At 41.5% G+C, this 17,786-nt stretch overlaps 1 protein-coding gene across 2 annotated transcripts in view; it reads left to right on the plus strand.

Moving 5' to 3' along the window:
- KBTBD12 (kelch repeat and BTB domain containing 12) overlaps positions 1–17,786 on the plus strand; it is a 57,480-nt gene that overhangs the window by 26,308 nt on the left and 13,386 nt on the right. Inside the window, exon 5 of one of the 2 annotated variants that reach the window (XM_006120219.4) lies at positions 14,272–14,469. The exons of the other annotated variant lie outside the window; for it this stretch is intronic. Coding sequence (XP_006120281.2) covers positions 14,272–14,469 — 198 coding nt within the window. The remainder of the gene's footprint in view (positions 1–14,271; positions 14,470–17,786) is intronic. 2 annotated transcript variants of the gene reach the window in all.

A 17,786-nucleotide genomic window follows, 5' to 3' on the forward strand; every position in this document is an offset into this window, starting at 1 on the left:
TGCTGACCATATCTGCACGTCAGTTAAAATAGGCATTTTGTAGGCTGGTGCTGGCAGTGACCACCTTGCAATCAAGACAATTTCTAGTACAAAGCAAAAGACAGATTTCTGGACCCATTGTGCCGTTAAATATATTGCAGAAACTCTATTATATCAACGGAGATACTGCAGATTTCCACCAATGCAACTCAAGGCACAATTGCACTTAGAATTCCTAACAGTAATCATCTGAAAGTCACATGTACAAGACTGCAAATCATTTTCAAAGCCTCAAAAGAATTCTAATATTAAAACATGTTGGTGACTGCCTAATAGTCACTGATATTAGTATTTCATTCTGCTAGTGTCACAAATGGTCTCATCTCTAGCACTAGGGCTCCCACATGCCAACTAGAATTAAAACTACACAAAAGATACATGCCGTGGTTTATTCACAGTGACAAGCGCTTGTTACCTTGTGAATTCTCAGATTGTTGGGCTGCAAAAATGGATACACTTCTCCTTTTAAATACAATTATGACGGTGCCTTTGCTAAGCAGACAGACAACTCGTGACAGTGGAAAGAACATGTTGAAGGCATTCTTAATCTGGTTGGTGAAGCTCTTGGTCATGTAGATGACCTTCATGAGAAAATGAGAATGAAAACAACTAGGGCTGATATGGACAGACCAAAGAAGAATATATGTCATGGGGAATGGTAAACCCATGGCAAACTGCTCAAAGGCATGGGCCCTCAGGACATTACACTGTTTTACAGAGAATGTCAAATACTGTGGGAGGCTAAAAAAAGACAGACAATGCCAATTTGTTCCAAGAGCCAGATTCTGAAGATTCTTACAACTATAAAGGAATCCCTGTATATGGTGACCCTAGAGATATTGATACTATGCATTATGGCTAGATACGTCATTCAGAGAAACCATGCAGATTTATTAAATCTGCAGCCAATTTGCAAGTTATGGTGTAAAGGAAGATTTGGAAAACAGTGGTGTAACTTTACCTCCCTGTGTTGCTAAGTTTTTGTGCCCTGGGGAGAGATTTACTCTAGTAGAGGGGAAGTAGTGTTCCTCCTTCTGCCCTCTGTGAGGATTCCAGATGGTGGGTATGGCTTTAATTCCCACCAACGCTCCATTCAAGCTCTGCTTTAGGGAGTGTCTGAGGAGGCACTGAACAAATCTACTGTAAGGAAACTCTTCATGATGCTTATCTCCCTCCCAACACTACCCTCTTCTCAACCTGCACTTTATGATATCTTTCATGTAAATGTAGTTATGGCCTTTGTATGGAAGAGCAGTGTTTCTGTGCGTTCTCTGAATACTCTATGCATCGCAGAAGCCAGGTCCATCGGTTTGTGGAACAAATCTCATCCTCTGCATTTCATGAAGGGAAAGCCGTGTCTTAACAGAATGATGAAGAGGAAACTCCATGAATGAGAGCTCATGGAGATCCCTACTGCCTGTGAGATTTAAATAAATGGGAGAGAATATAGCCTCTCCTAGAATAAATGCTCGGCTCATAAGAATGGTATTGCAGATAGGTTTGATATAACTCATTTCAAACAAAGTTTAACACCTGCTTCCAAACGAAATGAGATTTTCTTAGGCAGGGTCCTCATGTATGTTTAAACAGTACCATGAGCAGGACTATGACCTCAGGGTTTAACTACAATACAAATAAATAACTAAAGAAATTAGCTGAGACCAATATTCAGTCCAGCAACGTTATCTCAGTGTAAGAAGCAAAAGGCACAAGTGCTATATTTGTTTTGTGTAAATTGCTGAAACATAATGTTTTTATATTCAGGTACAGATTGTGCTGTTGGCTCCATGGTGCAACCCTGTAATAGCTCTATTGACTTTAGTGGCATTTTTCTGGAGTGAGTTATATCATTCTGAGATAGTATCTGGTGTTCACTCTTTTATGTGTTAATTTATGAAAAGATCCGTTGGACAATACAGTACTCCTGTAACCCTCATTTCATGAGCAGTAAGGGAAGTTGGAGGAAGAGTGTTTTTCCTTCGACTTCCTGCTGTGTAGACAGCGCCAAAAATTGAAATAAGCTATTTCAGCTTAAGCTATGCAATTAACATGGCTCAAGTTGTGTAGCTTATTCCGACCTTAGGTAGACGTGCCCTTAAATAACTACATTAGGCCTGATTCTGTTCACACATCTATTGAAGACCTGTGTAACTCCATTGACTTAAATAGTTATTCCTGATGTAAGGTATATGACAAACACTCATCATGTTTGTGATTTTATTGTTCATGGAATTTGCACCATGTGTCTTTTATCAGCTGTTCTATGATAGAATTGGCTGTTGCAACAGATACTGCTCCTGGAGACTCTTATGCTATTTAAATGGCATACATAATCCTTCCAAGTAAATGAACAGCCTTTCCTGAGGCTCAAAATCCTTTCTCCCATTCACTACATTTGACTGATCTTAGCTCTTTCTCTCCATATTTTCCCAGGAACATAACTATATTCGTTAGAAAGCCCCAGAAAGAGTGGTATTGTGTTCTTAATGACACAGCCAATTGAGATACTTCTGGAAGAAAACCAGATGGGAAGGCTCTATTTAAGGTCATGCATTTTAATTTCTTGCTTAAAAAAAAAGAAGAAATTCTTTGCATCTGAGACTGTGAAAACTCATTACGACCGATGGGTAAATTAGAAAAAGACCTGCCAAATGCACCAGCTCATGTTAAAACATTTTCAAAAGAACTACCGTCTTTGAAATATAGGTCAGTGGTAAGCGATATTGCCTCAGCATAAGGGCATTCGTTCTGCATTGTTTTCATGTTATGCAATCCCTGTTTTTATAAATAACAAAATATAGAAGGAATTAAATGAAAAATCCTGTTAGTAAGGACTTGGGAATCAAAGTATCTTTGTTTATCCTCCTTCCCCTGGAATACCACCTCATTAAAACTGAGTTTTCCCCGGAGCTCTTGCTGAGAGCTTCTCTTTAAAGTTTTAAGCAGTTAAATGAGGTTCAATTAAATTCTGAATGTCTCCATCATAAAATTCTTATTTGAATATGGTACTCAGGGGTCTCTCTGGGAAGGATGGCTTGTGTAGGAGGAACTGGAAGGAGAAATTTTAACTTTCATGCTTCAGTATTAACAGTGCCTTTGAATAAATTATGCTGCTTCTAAAGTAAACAAGTCTATTCATAAATACATTCTGGATTTCCTCTGAATAGCAGATAATGGGCCTAATTCTACCCTTGGTTATCCCTCTTCATGTCAGACTGTGGTAAGTGAGCTTGCTTGGCAGTTTTACCAAGAGCAGAAATTGGTCTGATTCTGGTTATCAGAAACTCCCTCATTTCATTCAGAGGCTACCAGTGGGTTGTAGACAGAAATTGAAATTGTGATTTGTGTTTGTGTTGACATCCGTTTGCTTTTCTCATCCCTGCTTGCAATCAAGCTTTTCCTTCATGTTTGCTACAAGACGCATTACATCATTTATTTTCTCTGCAATAGTAAAGAATGGCAGGTGTTTTTCAGTTCCATCTCCGTAAGAGTCTGTCAGGGCTAGCATTATGGCTTCCTTATTTCTCCCTGAAACCAATTGTGCAGCACTGGTTTACTGGTAGTGAGAAAGCAATGCAAGTCCTAATACTCAGCTTGAGTGCTGTTAAAGAGTAATAGAGGGAAATGTTACATAAGGGCTTAGAGCTATTAAATCCATTGTGGATTCCAGAGATCAATTTAATAGTGAATTATTTTACAGAAAGAGAGAGAGAAAAGGAGCTTATATTTCACTCGCTTATTGGTGAACCTGCTCTGTTTTTTCATCTTCATTTCTCTTTCATAAAAATTCAGATGTGGACTAATAATGCTTTCCATTTCTTGTGTATTGATATCAAAAGGCATGAGAAGATGAGGAAGCATCACAGTCCCCATTTGACAAATCTTAATGATCTGTAATTTCGGCTGCATATGATTTTGCACAACCAACTTGGAAGCACTTGGTGCCAAATACCCACCACACTTATGGAAGCTAGCAGGCTTTGTGGGTGCTCAGTTCTTCTGAAAATCAAGCCCCATGTGTCTCAAGTTGAGTATCAGGTACTCAAAACTGGTGGCCATTTTTGAAAATGTAGGCTACAGTAATATGGCTGAGGTAATATGATCACCAGTGTCACATATGGGAAAAACCCAGATCTTTTGATGCTGAGATCTGTACCAGACCCAATGCCCCCAAAATACATGAGTATTTTAAGGCATTAATCACCATTCCATCTAAGCACCAGCATAGCTGAATACCACTACCTCTAGTTACTGCCATCCCTCCCCCACCATCTCTAAAGAGATCTCCACCCAAAATCCTGATTACTCAGTTTTATCACAAGTTTAAATTTACCCATCATTTCATACAACTGTTCCCACTACTGTTTCCTATCTGCTGAATAGGTTTAGTTTTTGTGATGGATGTGACTCAAATCCCATTTTGTCTCACTCTATAAGGATAAGGGAAGCGGTGGTGGGAGAAGGGGGGGGAGAGAGATGTCCTAAAATGAAACAATATTCTTTGCCTTCAGCCAATCCACAATGTGTTGGTATATGTAAGGCACAGCACTGTATCTCATTGAAATTCTGAAGATGTACTGATCACATCATCTACCCTGCGTCTTCTTTCATCAAAAGGCTTGTCTTGTAATCCCGATTTCTTAATAAAGACTACGTATTGTATTTATATATTTATTTTACTAATGGAGCCTCATGTTTAAATTTAAGCCCATTAGAACTGCTGCTTGCAGAGTGTCCTTGAAAGTGTGTTTGATTGCAGAGCCATCCAAGCATGAGAGGGAAAGCTCTGAAGCATTAATGGCTTTGGGAACACAAAGGGGGCTCTGCTGACTTATTTTAGTCCTGCAGTGTGGAAAGAAAATAATGTAAAGGGTCTATATGTTGAAATGGTGAGTTTGTAAGGGTAGGGGATTGTGCTCTGGAATTAAATCCTCTTTTGTGACAGATGTGAAAATGACAGGCAGAGAAATCTTCAAAACACCCAGGGTGAAATCCACCTCTCCCTACATAAAGGTCAAGTAATTTGGCTTTGTCAGAGAACTAAGCTAGGTGGTGGTGGAAAGAGATTGAATTCACCCACTCTGTTCATGCCAAAAGTCCACAGGGAGGTGGGGCGGGGGAAGGGGAAAACAATGCAAACCTTCTAGCTGCTCTTCCAGTTTATAGGCTGGAACAGCAGTTGCTGCTCATTCACACACCATGTACAGGAGTTTTGGGTCAGTGGAGCCATTTGTTTTTCATGGCACCTCTCCATGCTCTAGGTACTTTAAGATATGCACAATCAAAAGGGTAAAAGTCCAGAATAGAGAGGCATGCCCCCATTATATCAACATTGTCCTGTTGGATCCTGCCTCTCACATTCAGCTACCACATCCAATATCTGCTGGGGTTTTTTTCTGGATGCTTTCTGAAGCATTCCACATTATCTCCCTCTCGTGTGGATTGGAGCTTCAGCCATTCTCCCTCTCAAACACCGAGTCACTTATTTAACTGCCCCAACAAGGTCAAATGAGGTAGGAATTGACTGTCCTCAGCACCCTGAATGTACCACCGGCCACATGTCCTCACTAACTCTCCTGACAACTTAATAATCTCATTGTACAGGAAGGGCAAGGAGGTAGAACCCTCTGACACTGAGTGTGAGCAGTTGCAATATACAGCTGCTTCTGATAAAGAAAAGTTTCGTCATTTCCAACCATCTCCAGCCATGCATTCACTCAGTGGCTGACTTGAATTTCCTTTGCTGTGAGGAATGTCTGTGTTGTGGATCCAAGTTGCTAAGAAAAGGTCTGAATTGTCAGCCTCTGACTGTGAAATAAAATCTGGGTCTTTCTTGGGGTATGTCTACACTACAAATCGAAACTGCTGCTGTTGATCTTCCAGGGTTTGAATTAGCGGGTCTAGTGAAGACACGCTAATTCGAACTGAGAGGGGCACTCTGGTTGTCCTGCTTCATTGAAGAGTAAGGGAAGTTGAAGGGAGAGCGTTCTCCCTTTGACTTCCTGCGGTGTGGACAGCACCAAAAGTCAAGTTAAGGTACTTCAACTTCAGCTACGCAATTAACTAGTTGAAGTTGCATATCTTAATTCGACCTCATTCCATAGTGTAGACATACCCTTGGAGTTTATAGTACAAATCATACCTGCTGAGATTCTGGAGGCATTGCAGGAATTTTGAGTTGTGACCTGTGAGATTGTGGCTAATCAACACTAGCAATATCTGGCGTTTGCAGATTTCTTTGCATTATCTGCTAGCTTATTTCAGTGTTAGCATTAGCTTAAAATAGAAGCATAAAGCCATTCTTCCATGGGTCTGATTCCTCATTGCTTAGAATACCCTTTCAGAAGCTTGAAAATTATATTTTATTCACATCTGATTTTTTTTTCTTATTTTCGACTTTCCAAGCATTGATTTTTTGGCCTTGTCTTGAATGTAGCTGAAATTGAATTTCTCTGTAATGGCTTGGTAAGGTCTAAATAAAAACTTAGATATACTCAGATGGGAAAAGTCTCTATAAATGAAATAACTACTTTTAGATAGGTCAAATTTAAAGCCTACACTATCTGATGGCAGTTTAATATATTAATATACTAGCCTTTAGTTTAGGCTTTGAAAGTGACTTTTGATAGGCCATTAAAGTTTATTTCTGTAATAATTATGCAAGGAAAAAGCTTCAAAGTCTGCTCTCCCAGGGTTGACAGCATGAGTTCCTGTATTAGTTGGTGCTGTTTTGGATGTTCTGGTAAAGCTCATTACTTTGATGTTACACACATGGTTTGAATTCTGTTTTGGTGCAATGTAAATTGTCCTTTTCATTCCTTTCAAAATTGCAGTGCCCATGATGACTGCATATTTTATTGTAATAACAAAATTCACAAGATGTTTAAAAGCATGGTAATAATGTTCCTTAGAAAGTTCCAGAGGTGGTTCTCCCTTGGAGGCACTTGGGACAATAACATGTTCAGAAAAATGAGGCAACTGATCAGGGTCAAATAAATTTACTTCAGTCCCAGTCCAATGCCTTTCACAGATTTAATTTAAACAACAAAGATCTTCTGTCCGCCAGCTGAAGGATCTACCTAGGAACAAGTGCTTTTGCACCCTACACTTTTATTCACATTCCATCAGTGGGAGCCATAGAAGTAGTACTTTTGGGAGGCCTTGATTAAACAGCCTGGCTAGCATATTAAAGGACCAACAGGTACTTAAAAGGTAGCCTTGAGAAACAAAAACAAAACATGGTCAGCTAAGGGGAATAGGCATCTTGAACCCTGCTAGGAACCATTAAGTAGCACTACCTGTGAGCTTCTACCTTAAGGAGTACAAGTGCGCCAGTGTAGTATGCTCTTGGTATGATGCACCATATAATAAGAATGCAGAATTCAGCTGTCCAAAATTTCATTTCCAAATAATCCTAAACTATAGCCCCATTGAGATAGGACTGTAACGAAGAAATGGATAGCTGTAGAACATCTGAATTGAAGAATTAGATTGCCTTTTTCTCACTAGGAACAGAGAGTAAATAAGAGTCTTGATCACAGCAGCCACCTATCCCTCTTGGAGTAGCTTAGAATCTAATAGGAGCTCCAGCTGCAAATCTGTACAAGAGGCAACATGTGCTCTTCTGCAGATGATAAATAGGACTGATGGAATTCTTTTCTGGGTACTTATCAATCCTGTCCAATGACCTCTATCTTGTTTAGGTTGAGTTTTGCTCTGCTTGCTCTCATCCAACCCCCAACTTGCAGCCAAACACTGAGTACAAACTGATGTAGTCCCCTTACTAAAGGGGCCTCTGGTTTATTCTGAAAAGACCCTGTGTGCTACAATCCAGACTACAATTCCCATGAGCCCTTGGGAAAAAACAGGAAGGGAGGACTCTGGGGGGAGAGAAGACTGCTCTCTCCATGTGCTTGAAGAAAGAGGCCTAGCAGTCTGGGACTCTGCCTTGCAGTTTGGAACCAAACTGGGAGTTAGCAGGCTGCTTCCTAGAGGCACAGCATGAGGCAGTAAGTTTGGGCCTTGCTGGAAGAGTGCTGCCTGGGACAGAGCTGCTGTTTAGCCTGGACCAAATCCTCACTACAGCTGCAACATCAGCGCGCCAACGCAAGCAAGTGTCTGGGACTGAGTCTAAGGGTGTGCGCACTCTGGGGTGGGGTCACTGTTGTCTAGCTGTATAAGCTTCCACTATGGTTATGTGTTTTGTTAATGCTATTCCTTGCTATTCTGTTAATCCCTGTTTATTTAAGTTAAGTAAAGATTGTTTATTTTAAAGTAGTCTATTAGATCCAGCTTTATGTTGGAATGAGTATATTCCTGGAGGCTCTCAAGGCACCAGTGTGTGTACAAGGCCAGCCAGGTGGAGGCACCGCCACTTTACATTCATTTCCAGCAAGGGACTGCAGCAAGGGGGTGGATAGGGCTTTCCCCAACTAAACACCATCACCACTGGGGTGCTCAGGATCTCTTTTAGGTTAAAACATCTGGCGCCCAAGCACACCTGTGAGTGTGACCTGCTCCCCAGTAACCCGGGGAGGAAAAAGGGGGTTACACTGAGTACAAACACAGTTGCTGTCAGGGCTGGCCTTACCATGAGGCGAACTGAGGCGGCCAGACTGTGGGGGGAGGAGGGGCACCACTAGGACCCAGAGAATGGAGACCTTTCAAAGTTTTGGCCCAAGCAAGCGGGTATGGGGGCATCATTTGAGCTCCCCGCCTCAGGTGCCAAAATGTTGTGTGCTGGCCCTGGTTGCTGTTCTAATCTATTTGCTGAAGTAGTAGTAACTTCCCCTTTGCTAGCCTTGTACTGGAGTTTTGGGCCACTGGAACGACATACCTTTTACATTTTATAGCAGTCTTTCACAGCTCTTAGCGGCTTAAGATAGGCACAGTCAAAAGGATAAAAGTCCAAAATAAAAAAAATACCCCATTATATCCATGCTTTTCTGCCAGATTGTTCTACAGAGCCATGGCCTCCCCCAAACAGCTACCACTTCCAATCTCTGCCACTTTTTCTGCCTCACCAATCTATCTACATTATCTTCATTTGTGTGTAGATCAGCTTCAGCCTAGTGCCAGGTGTCTGGTTTTGAACCGGACAGTCCAGTATTTGAGCTTTCTGTTCGGGAAACAAATTGAGAAAATATAAATGGGAAAATATAAATGTCCGGTATTTTCTAAATAAGATGTAATGTAGATTGTGATGTAATGTCAAGTGTGTCCGGTATTTTTGTTGAAACCATCTGGCAACACTACTTCAGCCATCTTGCCCTAAACCAAGTTCCAGCTCCAGTCAAACACTGAATCAACTGCTCACTTACCCCATTCAGTTCAGGTAAGATAGAAATGAGCATCTTCAGCAGCCTGAAAGCACCACAGCTCCCAGATGCATGTCCGGTTTGAGCCTCTGACCCATGATGGTGAGGGATAGGACCATGAAATCCTTTTGATCAGGGTTATATACACAGCACTGACTTTGTGTGTAGGACATGACTAGAGCTTCTAAGTGCTATGTAATACAAATTATTATTATTAAATAATAATAATAATTAATAAATAATTAGTAAGGATTCCAGGCACATTAAAGTAAATGGGAGAATTCTCATCAGCTATGCTGAACTTTGGATCAGGCCCTAGGCTCCCAAAGTTAAACTGTTGTAACAGTTCACTGCTGTGAATTCAAGGTAAAAGTGGGATGGGTGGTGGTCACCTCTTTGGTTGCTCTAAAATACTGTTCAGGAATAGCGAGGATATGACTTGAGCATTACATCCATCGCCTTTACAAAGCCCCTCACAAATGCCTTTAGAGAGTGCAAAAAAGGTTAAAAATCCCAATGAAGAGGCAGATAAGAAAACCTCCATATTTAAAACATTACGAACTGTAAGCTCCTTTCATGGACTAGCCATTTTAAATGATGCCACTTTAAGGGCAAAGTTTCAAAAGTCCCCTCCTCAAAACTGCACTAACAATATTTGCAGTCATACTCTCTTCGTGTAAATGAGTAATTAACTGCATAAGCATCCATTTTGGTCTCATACACTTATGGGGTCCTAAATGGGCATGTGTATTTGAAGACCCTTTGGAAATCTGAATGTGGAAATTGCATGAATGCTGCAGTCATTTTATATTTAAAAGTGGGCACACACACACACACACACACATACAAAAGAGCTGCTTTCTCATGGAGATGCCATCAGTGCTCATTATAGGGTATTGTATCCCCTGGCACAGATGCAGAACCTGCTGGGGGTGCATCAGCATATTAATCTTTGAGATTTCAAAACTCAGAGCTTGCTACTCACTGGGAAGTATTTAGAGATATTACCTCCCATACCCTTGAAGTATGCAAACATTGCTCTCTGAAGACGGAATGAGGGTGTTGAGATATCGGTGTTGCAATATGTTCCAAGAAATGAAAACTGGGAGCAGTTTTTTGATGGCCCAGCCATTCTAAAAACAGAATCCAGTCACCATAATTAAGTATCAATGGGTAGGACTTGTCTTAACTCAAAAGGAAAATAAGAATTAAAATTCTACTGCTGCTACTGTCCTCACAATGCATTATGTGTTTCCACTTGGAACGTGGCCTGAGGAATGGAATTTGAAAGGAATTTAAAATCCCACATACTTACCCACTGAACCTACACAGACTGAGATTCAAGAAAACTGGATTCTAATCTTGAATCTGACACTGGTTATGTGACCTTGGACAAACCACTTAATTTTTGCGTCTGTTTCCCCATTTATAGAATTGATTTTGTAACATCTGCCTCTCAAAGGTGTTCTGAAGCTTACTCAGTTAGCATATGTAAATTATATACAGTAATTTGAGATCCGCTGGTGGACGGTACAAGTAACAAAATGTATATGAAATATCTCTATTGTTAAGTATCTATCTGAAAACTTGCACATTGATGTACAGGTTGAACCTCTCTAGTTTGGGACTCTCTTGTTGTATATTGGGGTTGTAGATATAGATCTTGTTGTTATGGTAACTGAGTAGGTCACTGGGGTCAGCCCAGCTAGTCTGGGCTTGTTTTAGTGAGTTCTGTGCTATGCAATAAAATGGACACTAGCAAATACTCCAGCTCTCTGCCTTTCCACTGATTTATTCCTATGCTGTGAAATTCCCCACGACATAACATCTCTCATCCAATGTCAGAAACCATGTGGGTGCTCAGGGATTGCAGCATTTACAAGGTAAAACAGGAGCAGCAGGGCCATGGATGTTGCTGGATCAGAGAGCTAGCAGTTGGGAGCAGAGCCATTGGGTTGGGGGCCAGCCACTGGGGTTGGAACTCAGTGGCCAGGGGCTGGAGCCTGATCGCTGAGGCGTGGGGCCAAAGTCTGGCAGTCAGGAGCCCAGAACCCAGCAGCCAGGAGTGGAGCCCAGCGGCTGGGGTTGAAGCTCAGTGGTTGAGGGCCGGAGCCTGGTGATTGGGCCATTGAGCTGGGGGCTGGAGCTTGGCAGTTGGGCCAGGGGGCAGAGGACTGAAGCCCAGCGGCCGGGAGCAGAGCCAGATGGCTACAAGTGGAGCGTTGGCAGCCGGGACCAGCTGCTGGGAGCAGAGCCCAGAGTCCAAAGTCCAGAGGAGAGGGGTCGGCATTAGTTTCCGCTTGTCTGGAAAACTCCCTGTTTCAAGACTGGTCAGCTCCTGAGGGTGCTGGACTAGGTAGGTCCAATGTGTACATGATACTTGCTGTTCATTTCACTGAAATACAGTGGTATCCCATCAGGATCAATTTGGACATGTTTTGTTTTGACTTACAACTGAATGGTCACTATATCCAGAGCTATAAAGGGATGAATTTGTAGAATCAGATACATACAGAAATCAACACCACCATCTCATGAGTAGACAGCAAGCTTTACCAAGCATCTTAGTACTAGAGAGATAGGCCAGACAACTATTAACTGTCTTTAACTGACAGTCCTGCAATCTGGATGGTTATTTTATCTGCAGCCAGTTTGCACTTACAAAGGGATGAAATTCTTTCTTATCTTTCAAAAAATCCAAATGCCTTTTGATTAGTGAGAATGACAGACAAACCTACTGCCACCAAATTACTTTTGGAAAGTAATTTTTTATCTGTATATCAGTGATCATATGATCTGTCCACTACAAAAACAACAATAAGTACAGTCAGATTCTACTGTGCAATTTAAAACAAAAACAGGTTGAGTACCTTGGCATTTTGCAAAAGTGCCTCTTGTCCTGCCTGCCATATGTAGATTGGAATGGGGCTCCTTTGGGGCAGCAGTGAGCCCTTTAGCAAAGGTGCAGTGGCTTTTAGGTAGAAAGCCTCTTATGAACAAGCTTCTGGAGATGGAGAGAAAACCTGTTCGGAGAAAAACTGGCAGCAATTCATGTAAAACAAAAAAAGAACCCCAGCCCACTGCTTAGCGAAGAGGGAGAAGCAGTAACAGGGAACTTGGAAATGGCGGAGATGCTCAATGACTTCTTTGTTTCGGTCTTCACCGAGAAGTCTGGAGGTGTGCCTAACGTAGTGAATACAAGCAGAGAGAGGGTAAGTTTAGAAGATAGGATACACAAAGAACAAGTTAAAAATCACTTAGGAAAGTTAGATGTCAGCAAGTCACCAGGTCCTGATGAAATGCATCCCAGGATACTCAAGGAGCTGATAGAGGAGGTATCTGAGCCTTTAGCTATGATCTTTGAAAAATCATGGCAGACAGGGGAGATTCCAGAAGACTGGAAAAGGGCAAATATTGTGCCCATCTATAAAAAGGGGAATAAGAACAACCCAGGAAATTATAGACCGGTCAGTTTAACGTCTGTCCCAGGGAAGATAATGGAGCAGGTAATTAAGGAAATCGTATGCAAACACTTGGAAAGTAATAAAGTGATAGGGAATAGCCAGCATGGGTTTGTGAAGAACAAGTCATGCCAAACTAATCTGATAGCTTTCTTTGATAAGATAACGAGCCTTGTGGATAAGGGAGAAGCGGTGGATGTCATATACCTAGACTTTAGTAAGGCATTTGATACGGTCTCGCATGATATTCTTATTGATAAACTAGGCAAATATAACTTAGATAGGGCCACGATAAGGTGGGTGCATAATTGGCTGGATAACCGTAGTCAGAGAGTTGTTGTTAACGGTTCTAAATCCTGCTGGAAAGGGATAACAAGTGGAGTTCCTCAAGGGTCTGTTTTGGGACCCGTACTGTTCAATATCTTCATCAATGATGTAGATATTGGGATAGAGAGTACTCTTATTAAGTTTGCAGATGATACCAAACTGGGTGGGGTTGCGACTTCTTTGGAGGATAGGGACATAATTCAAAATGACCTTAGCAAGTTAGAGAAATGGTCAGAGGTAAACAGGATGAGGTTTAATAAAGAGAAATGCAAAGTGCTCCACTTAGGAAGGAACAATAAGTTCCATACATACAAGATGGGAAGCGACTGTCTAGGAAGGAGCATGGCGGAAAGGGATCTAGGGGTCATAGTGGACCACAAGTTGAATATGAGTCAACAGTGTGATGCTGTTGCAAAAAAAGCAAATATGATTCTAGGTTGTATCAACAGGTGTGTTGTAAGCAAAACTCGTGAAGTCATTCTGCCGCTCTATTCTGCACTAGTTAGGCCTCAGCTGGAGTACTGTGTCCAGTTCTGGGCGCCACATTTCAAGAAAGATGTGGAGAAATTGGAAAGGGTACAGAGAAGAGCGACAAGAATGATTAAAGGTCTAGAGAACATGACCTATGAAGCCAGGCTTCATGAACTGGGCTTGTTTAGTTTGGAAAAAAGAAGATTAAGGGGGGACATGATAGCGGTTTTCAAATATCTAAAAGGGTGTCACAAGGAGGAAGGCGAAAATTTGTTCCTCTTGGTTTCTGAGGACAGGACAAGGAGTAATGGGCTTAAAGTGCAGCAGGGGAGGTTTAGATTGGACATTAGGAAAAAATTCCTAACTGTCAGGGTGGTCAAATATTGGAATAAATTGCCAAGGGAGGTGGTGGAATCTCCCTCTCTGGAGATATTTAAGAACAGGTTAGATAGACATCTGTCAGGGATGGTGTAGACGGAGCTTGATCCTGCCTTGAGGGCGGGGGGCTGGACTCGATGACCTCTCGAGGTCCCTTCCAGTCCTATTATTCTATGATTCTATGATAAGGACTAGGAAGCAGACAGTTTCAGTGTCACTCTAGTGCTGCGATATTTTGTCTTCGTGCCCTGTGTATCTGTACATTTATTTCTCCGCAGGAGGAATTGGCTGCTTGGGACGAGACAGGGGACAGGCACGGAAATGTCTCGATGCAGTGGAGATTTATAACCCTGACGGGGATTTTTGGAGAGACGGGCCTCCTATGCCTTCTCCTCGCCTCGGCTTACGAACCAACTCCACTAGCGCAGGCTCAGTGGAAGGGAAGCTATATCTCTGCGGAGGATTTCATGGAGCAGGTACTGAATACATCTGAAAGGAGTTTAATGTTTCTTCCATAATTTAGGCTTCACCATTCCATCACACACAGAGTCCCTGAGGAGATGACCCAGTAGCCTAATAATCAGGTTTAACATACCGATGCTCCCCTGCCCCGCAGAGTTGCATTCTTGCAGAGCTTATTCAGCCATTAGTATTTCTGATTCTTAATGTTAATATTAATTGAATTTTAGGCTATATACTTGCTGTCAAACTTTTGGCTGAAACACTTAAGGGCTAGATTCTGATCTCTGCTACACCTGTGAAAATCAAACTCCACTAACTTCAGTGGAATAACGCCAGATTTACACGTGTCTGACAGAGATCGGAGTCTGTTCTTAAGTTTCTGTGTTAGGCACTGAAAGCCTATATGTTTCAGGAAGATGATCTCATCACAGAGATCTCTTGAAATTTCGTTGTTGTACCTTTGTTGAAACTATTCAGCCTCTGAATATAGATCTTCATCACTTACCGTGAATTAGAGAATATAACCTGCGAATTATACATGTTTTTACAAACCCTTCCCCCCATTCCCGCGGGGTATACATGTCCGCATCTTATATAAATTGATTTTTACTCCAGGAGCATCAGTTCCCCTAAGTGTCTCTGCCCACCCCCACCTCCCATTACAACTGGGTTAGTTCCGCTTCAGGGAGGGCCTGACGAGCTTCTAGCACGTCTGCGCTGCGCTCTCTGTTTCCCCCACCTGGAGGAGGGTGGGTGGTGCCTGGCTGCAGCTGCGCGGGGCGGGCCTGGGCACAAGCGTGGCTCCCCTCCCACAGGCTGGCGGGCTCACTGTCAGCAGGATGGCCGTCGCCTTGTGTCTGCTCTCTATGTGCTGCTGCTCAAGTGCCCAGGGCTGCTGCAGAAGTTCTCTGACCTCCCAAAAGAATCTAAAAAGGATCCAAATTTGTTGCAGTGATTCAACTCAATATGTAAGACCAGTTTTGATGGAGTCAGCAATAACAGAAAAAAATTGACTCGATAGTGCCTTCCTGCATCAGACTGAGATGTTAGGCTGAGATTGGTGGAAAACTCAGATGAAATGTCAATATCTTGTGCTACCCATTTGGACTCAGAAAGGTTTGTGTCCCATTGATCACAAATCTTTTGAATATCTTGAAGAAGTCATTCAGTATTATCACTCTGAACATCATAGGGCATGTCTAGACTACATTCTAATTTTGAAAGAGGATATGCAAATTGCTCCTAAAAAAAGGTTTACGCGGTTTTTCAAGAGGTTTTTTGTCCCCAAGAAAATGCATCCAGACTACTTTCACTTTTGAAAGACCTCGCTTTTAAAAAAGCGATCGAAAGAAGATATGCAAATTCCCGCAGAATTTGAATATCCTCTTTTGAAATTAGAACGTAGTCTAGATGTGTAGCATTGTGTGCTTAAATTACAAGATTAGTTTCATGGATCATTTTTAGCAGCTTCATCCACATGGACGACATTAAAATACATTCAAATTTGGATGTATACTTCTGAATTAACTTAAGCTCAGTGAAAGCCTATGCTGCGAAAGTAAGAGATTCAAGCTCACTTAAAGCCTTTCTCACAGAGTCCAAATGCTGTGCAACTGGTTTAATGTCAACAATTCATGCTGACTATCTCGTTGTCGACATGCCATGAAGGGAAACAGGCAGATGCTACTTCAGAATTTCCCACTTTCGAGGACTGCTAAGAGGTTGCACAATTGCTGGATTGTTCCAAAGTATGTGATTGCTTCCTTGCATGATTCAGCACAACCAACACCACAAGATTTAGTATGTGGTTGCCACAAGTGGAGAAAATAGTTTGGATTTTGCTCAAGAAGGACTGCTTGTACTCTGTTGTACTTCCCAGCCATATTGGATCGATTGTCATAGGCTTGGCCAATGCAGACTTGAAAATTCAATTTGAAGCCTTCCAGAATTTATAATGCATGAGCAGCAATTTCTTTTCCAATTGTTTTCACAAAATTATCAAACAAAATGAATAATTTTTCAATTGAAACCTTTGAACTTCCTGCAATTTTAACATATTGAACAACCAAGGTTGTCTGTTCTTTATGAGAACAGTCTGGAGTTGCATCAATAATAATTGAAAAGTACTTTGCATGCCATATCTCTTCAAGAGCTGTTTGCACAAATGTCTCACACAGCTCAATAAACTCGTTTTGTATTCTGGTAGATAGATAATGGACTTGCATGCACTTTACGCTCTCTTGTGATCCACAAACATGCTTAACACGGCCTGATAAAAGTGGGTCATACTTGCTGAGTATACTGAATATACCAAGTATACCAAGAAAATTTCCATTTGTAGGGTCACCAATACATTGACTAGAACCAAACAAAGCCAATCCCCATTACGAAAGAAAAAGAATGACATTCAAAATGTGCTCAAGGAGTTTTTTCCAGTTATCAGTTTCTATATTTATTTCACTCAGGAGTAAGTTTTCAAATGCACTGTCAGCTAGTGCTGCTCTACTAGCTGATCTACATGTAATATAGTTATCTTTATCCAATACTGAAGTTTCATGTGCAGGTATTCAGTCTTTCAACTTCCTCCAACCTCTGCTGATGCTCCAACTGGATGGATCAGACAGTACTGATACATTTGAAATATTACTGTTAAAAATGAAACAAGGTACACAGTACAGAGCCTGCTTTTCCGTGCTCCAGCAAAACCAATCTCTTGTGTAGATCTCTCCATTTGGAAGAGTTTTTGTCAGCAGATGAGTGGGAAAAGCATGATTTTCAGCATCTTTTGGTATATTATTTGGAATCTGATAACTGACTTTGAGAAATGACTGCATTTGAGCAACACTGTTCTTTTCAAGAAGTCCAATATCAGGTTCTGATGCCACTGTTATTACACTGTGACCTGTGCTAGTCATAGGTTCTTGTTCTTGCTGCGTAGCATCTCCGAGGTCCTCATTTTCTGCCTGCACAGTCTCTAAATCGAGTGTAGATTCTGCATTTATCATTACTGTTGGCATTTCTGTGTCTTGATTAATGACCTTCTCATTTTGAGGCAGTGGCATTGAAATGTCATTTGTGGGTACAAAGTTTTCATAATTAGAACTGGAAGTGTCAGTGTCTGTATGGTCACTGTCTAATGGCTGAGGCATCTTTTCTATGAGAAATGATGTTATTGGCTTTAAACTCTAAATTGCTGCTTCAGTCTGTAGCTTTCACCATCTCTTACTTGCACCACTTTCAAATTTTGCTTCATTTTTATATAGCGATTCTTTTAAAACACAGTAACATACAATAAATTAATTCACTAGAACCTATTGGTTATACAAAATTT

Source organism: Pelodiscus sinensis, chromosome 11, assembly GCF_049634645.1.
Source record: "Pelodiscus sinensis isolate JC-2024 chromosome 11, ASM4963464v1, whole genome shotgun sequence".
Taxonomy (NCBI): Eukaryota; Metazoa; Chordata; order Testudines; family Trionychidae; genus Pelodiscus; species Pelodiscus sinensis.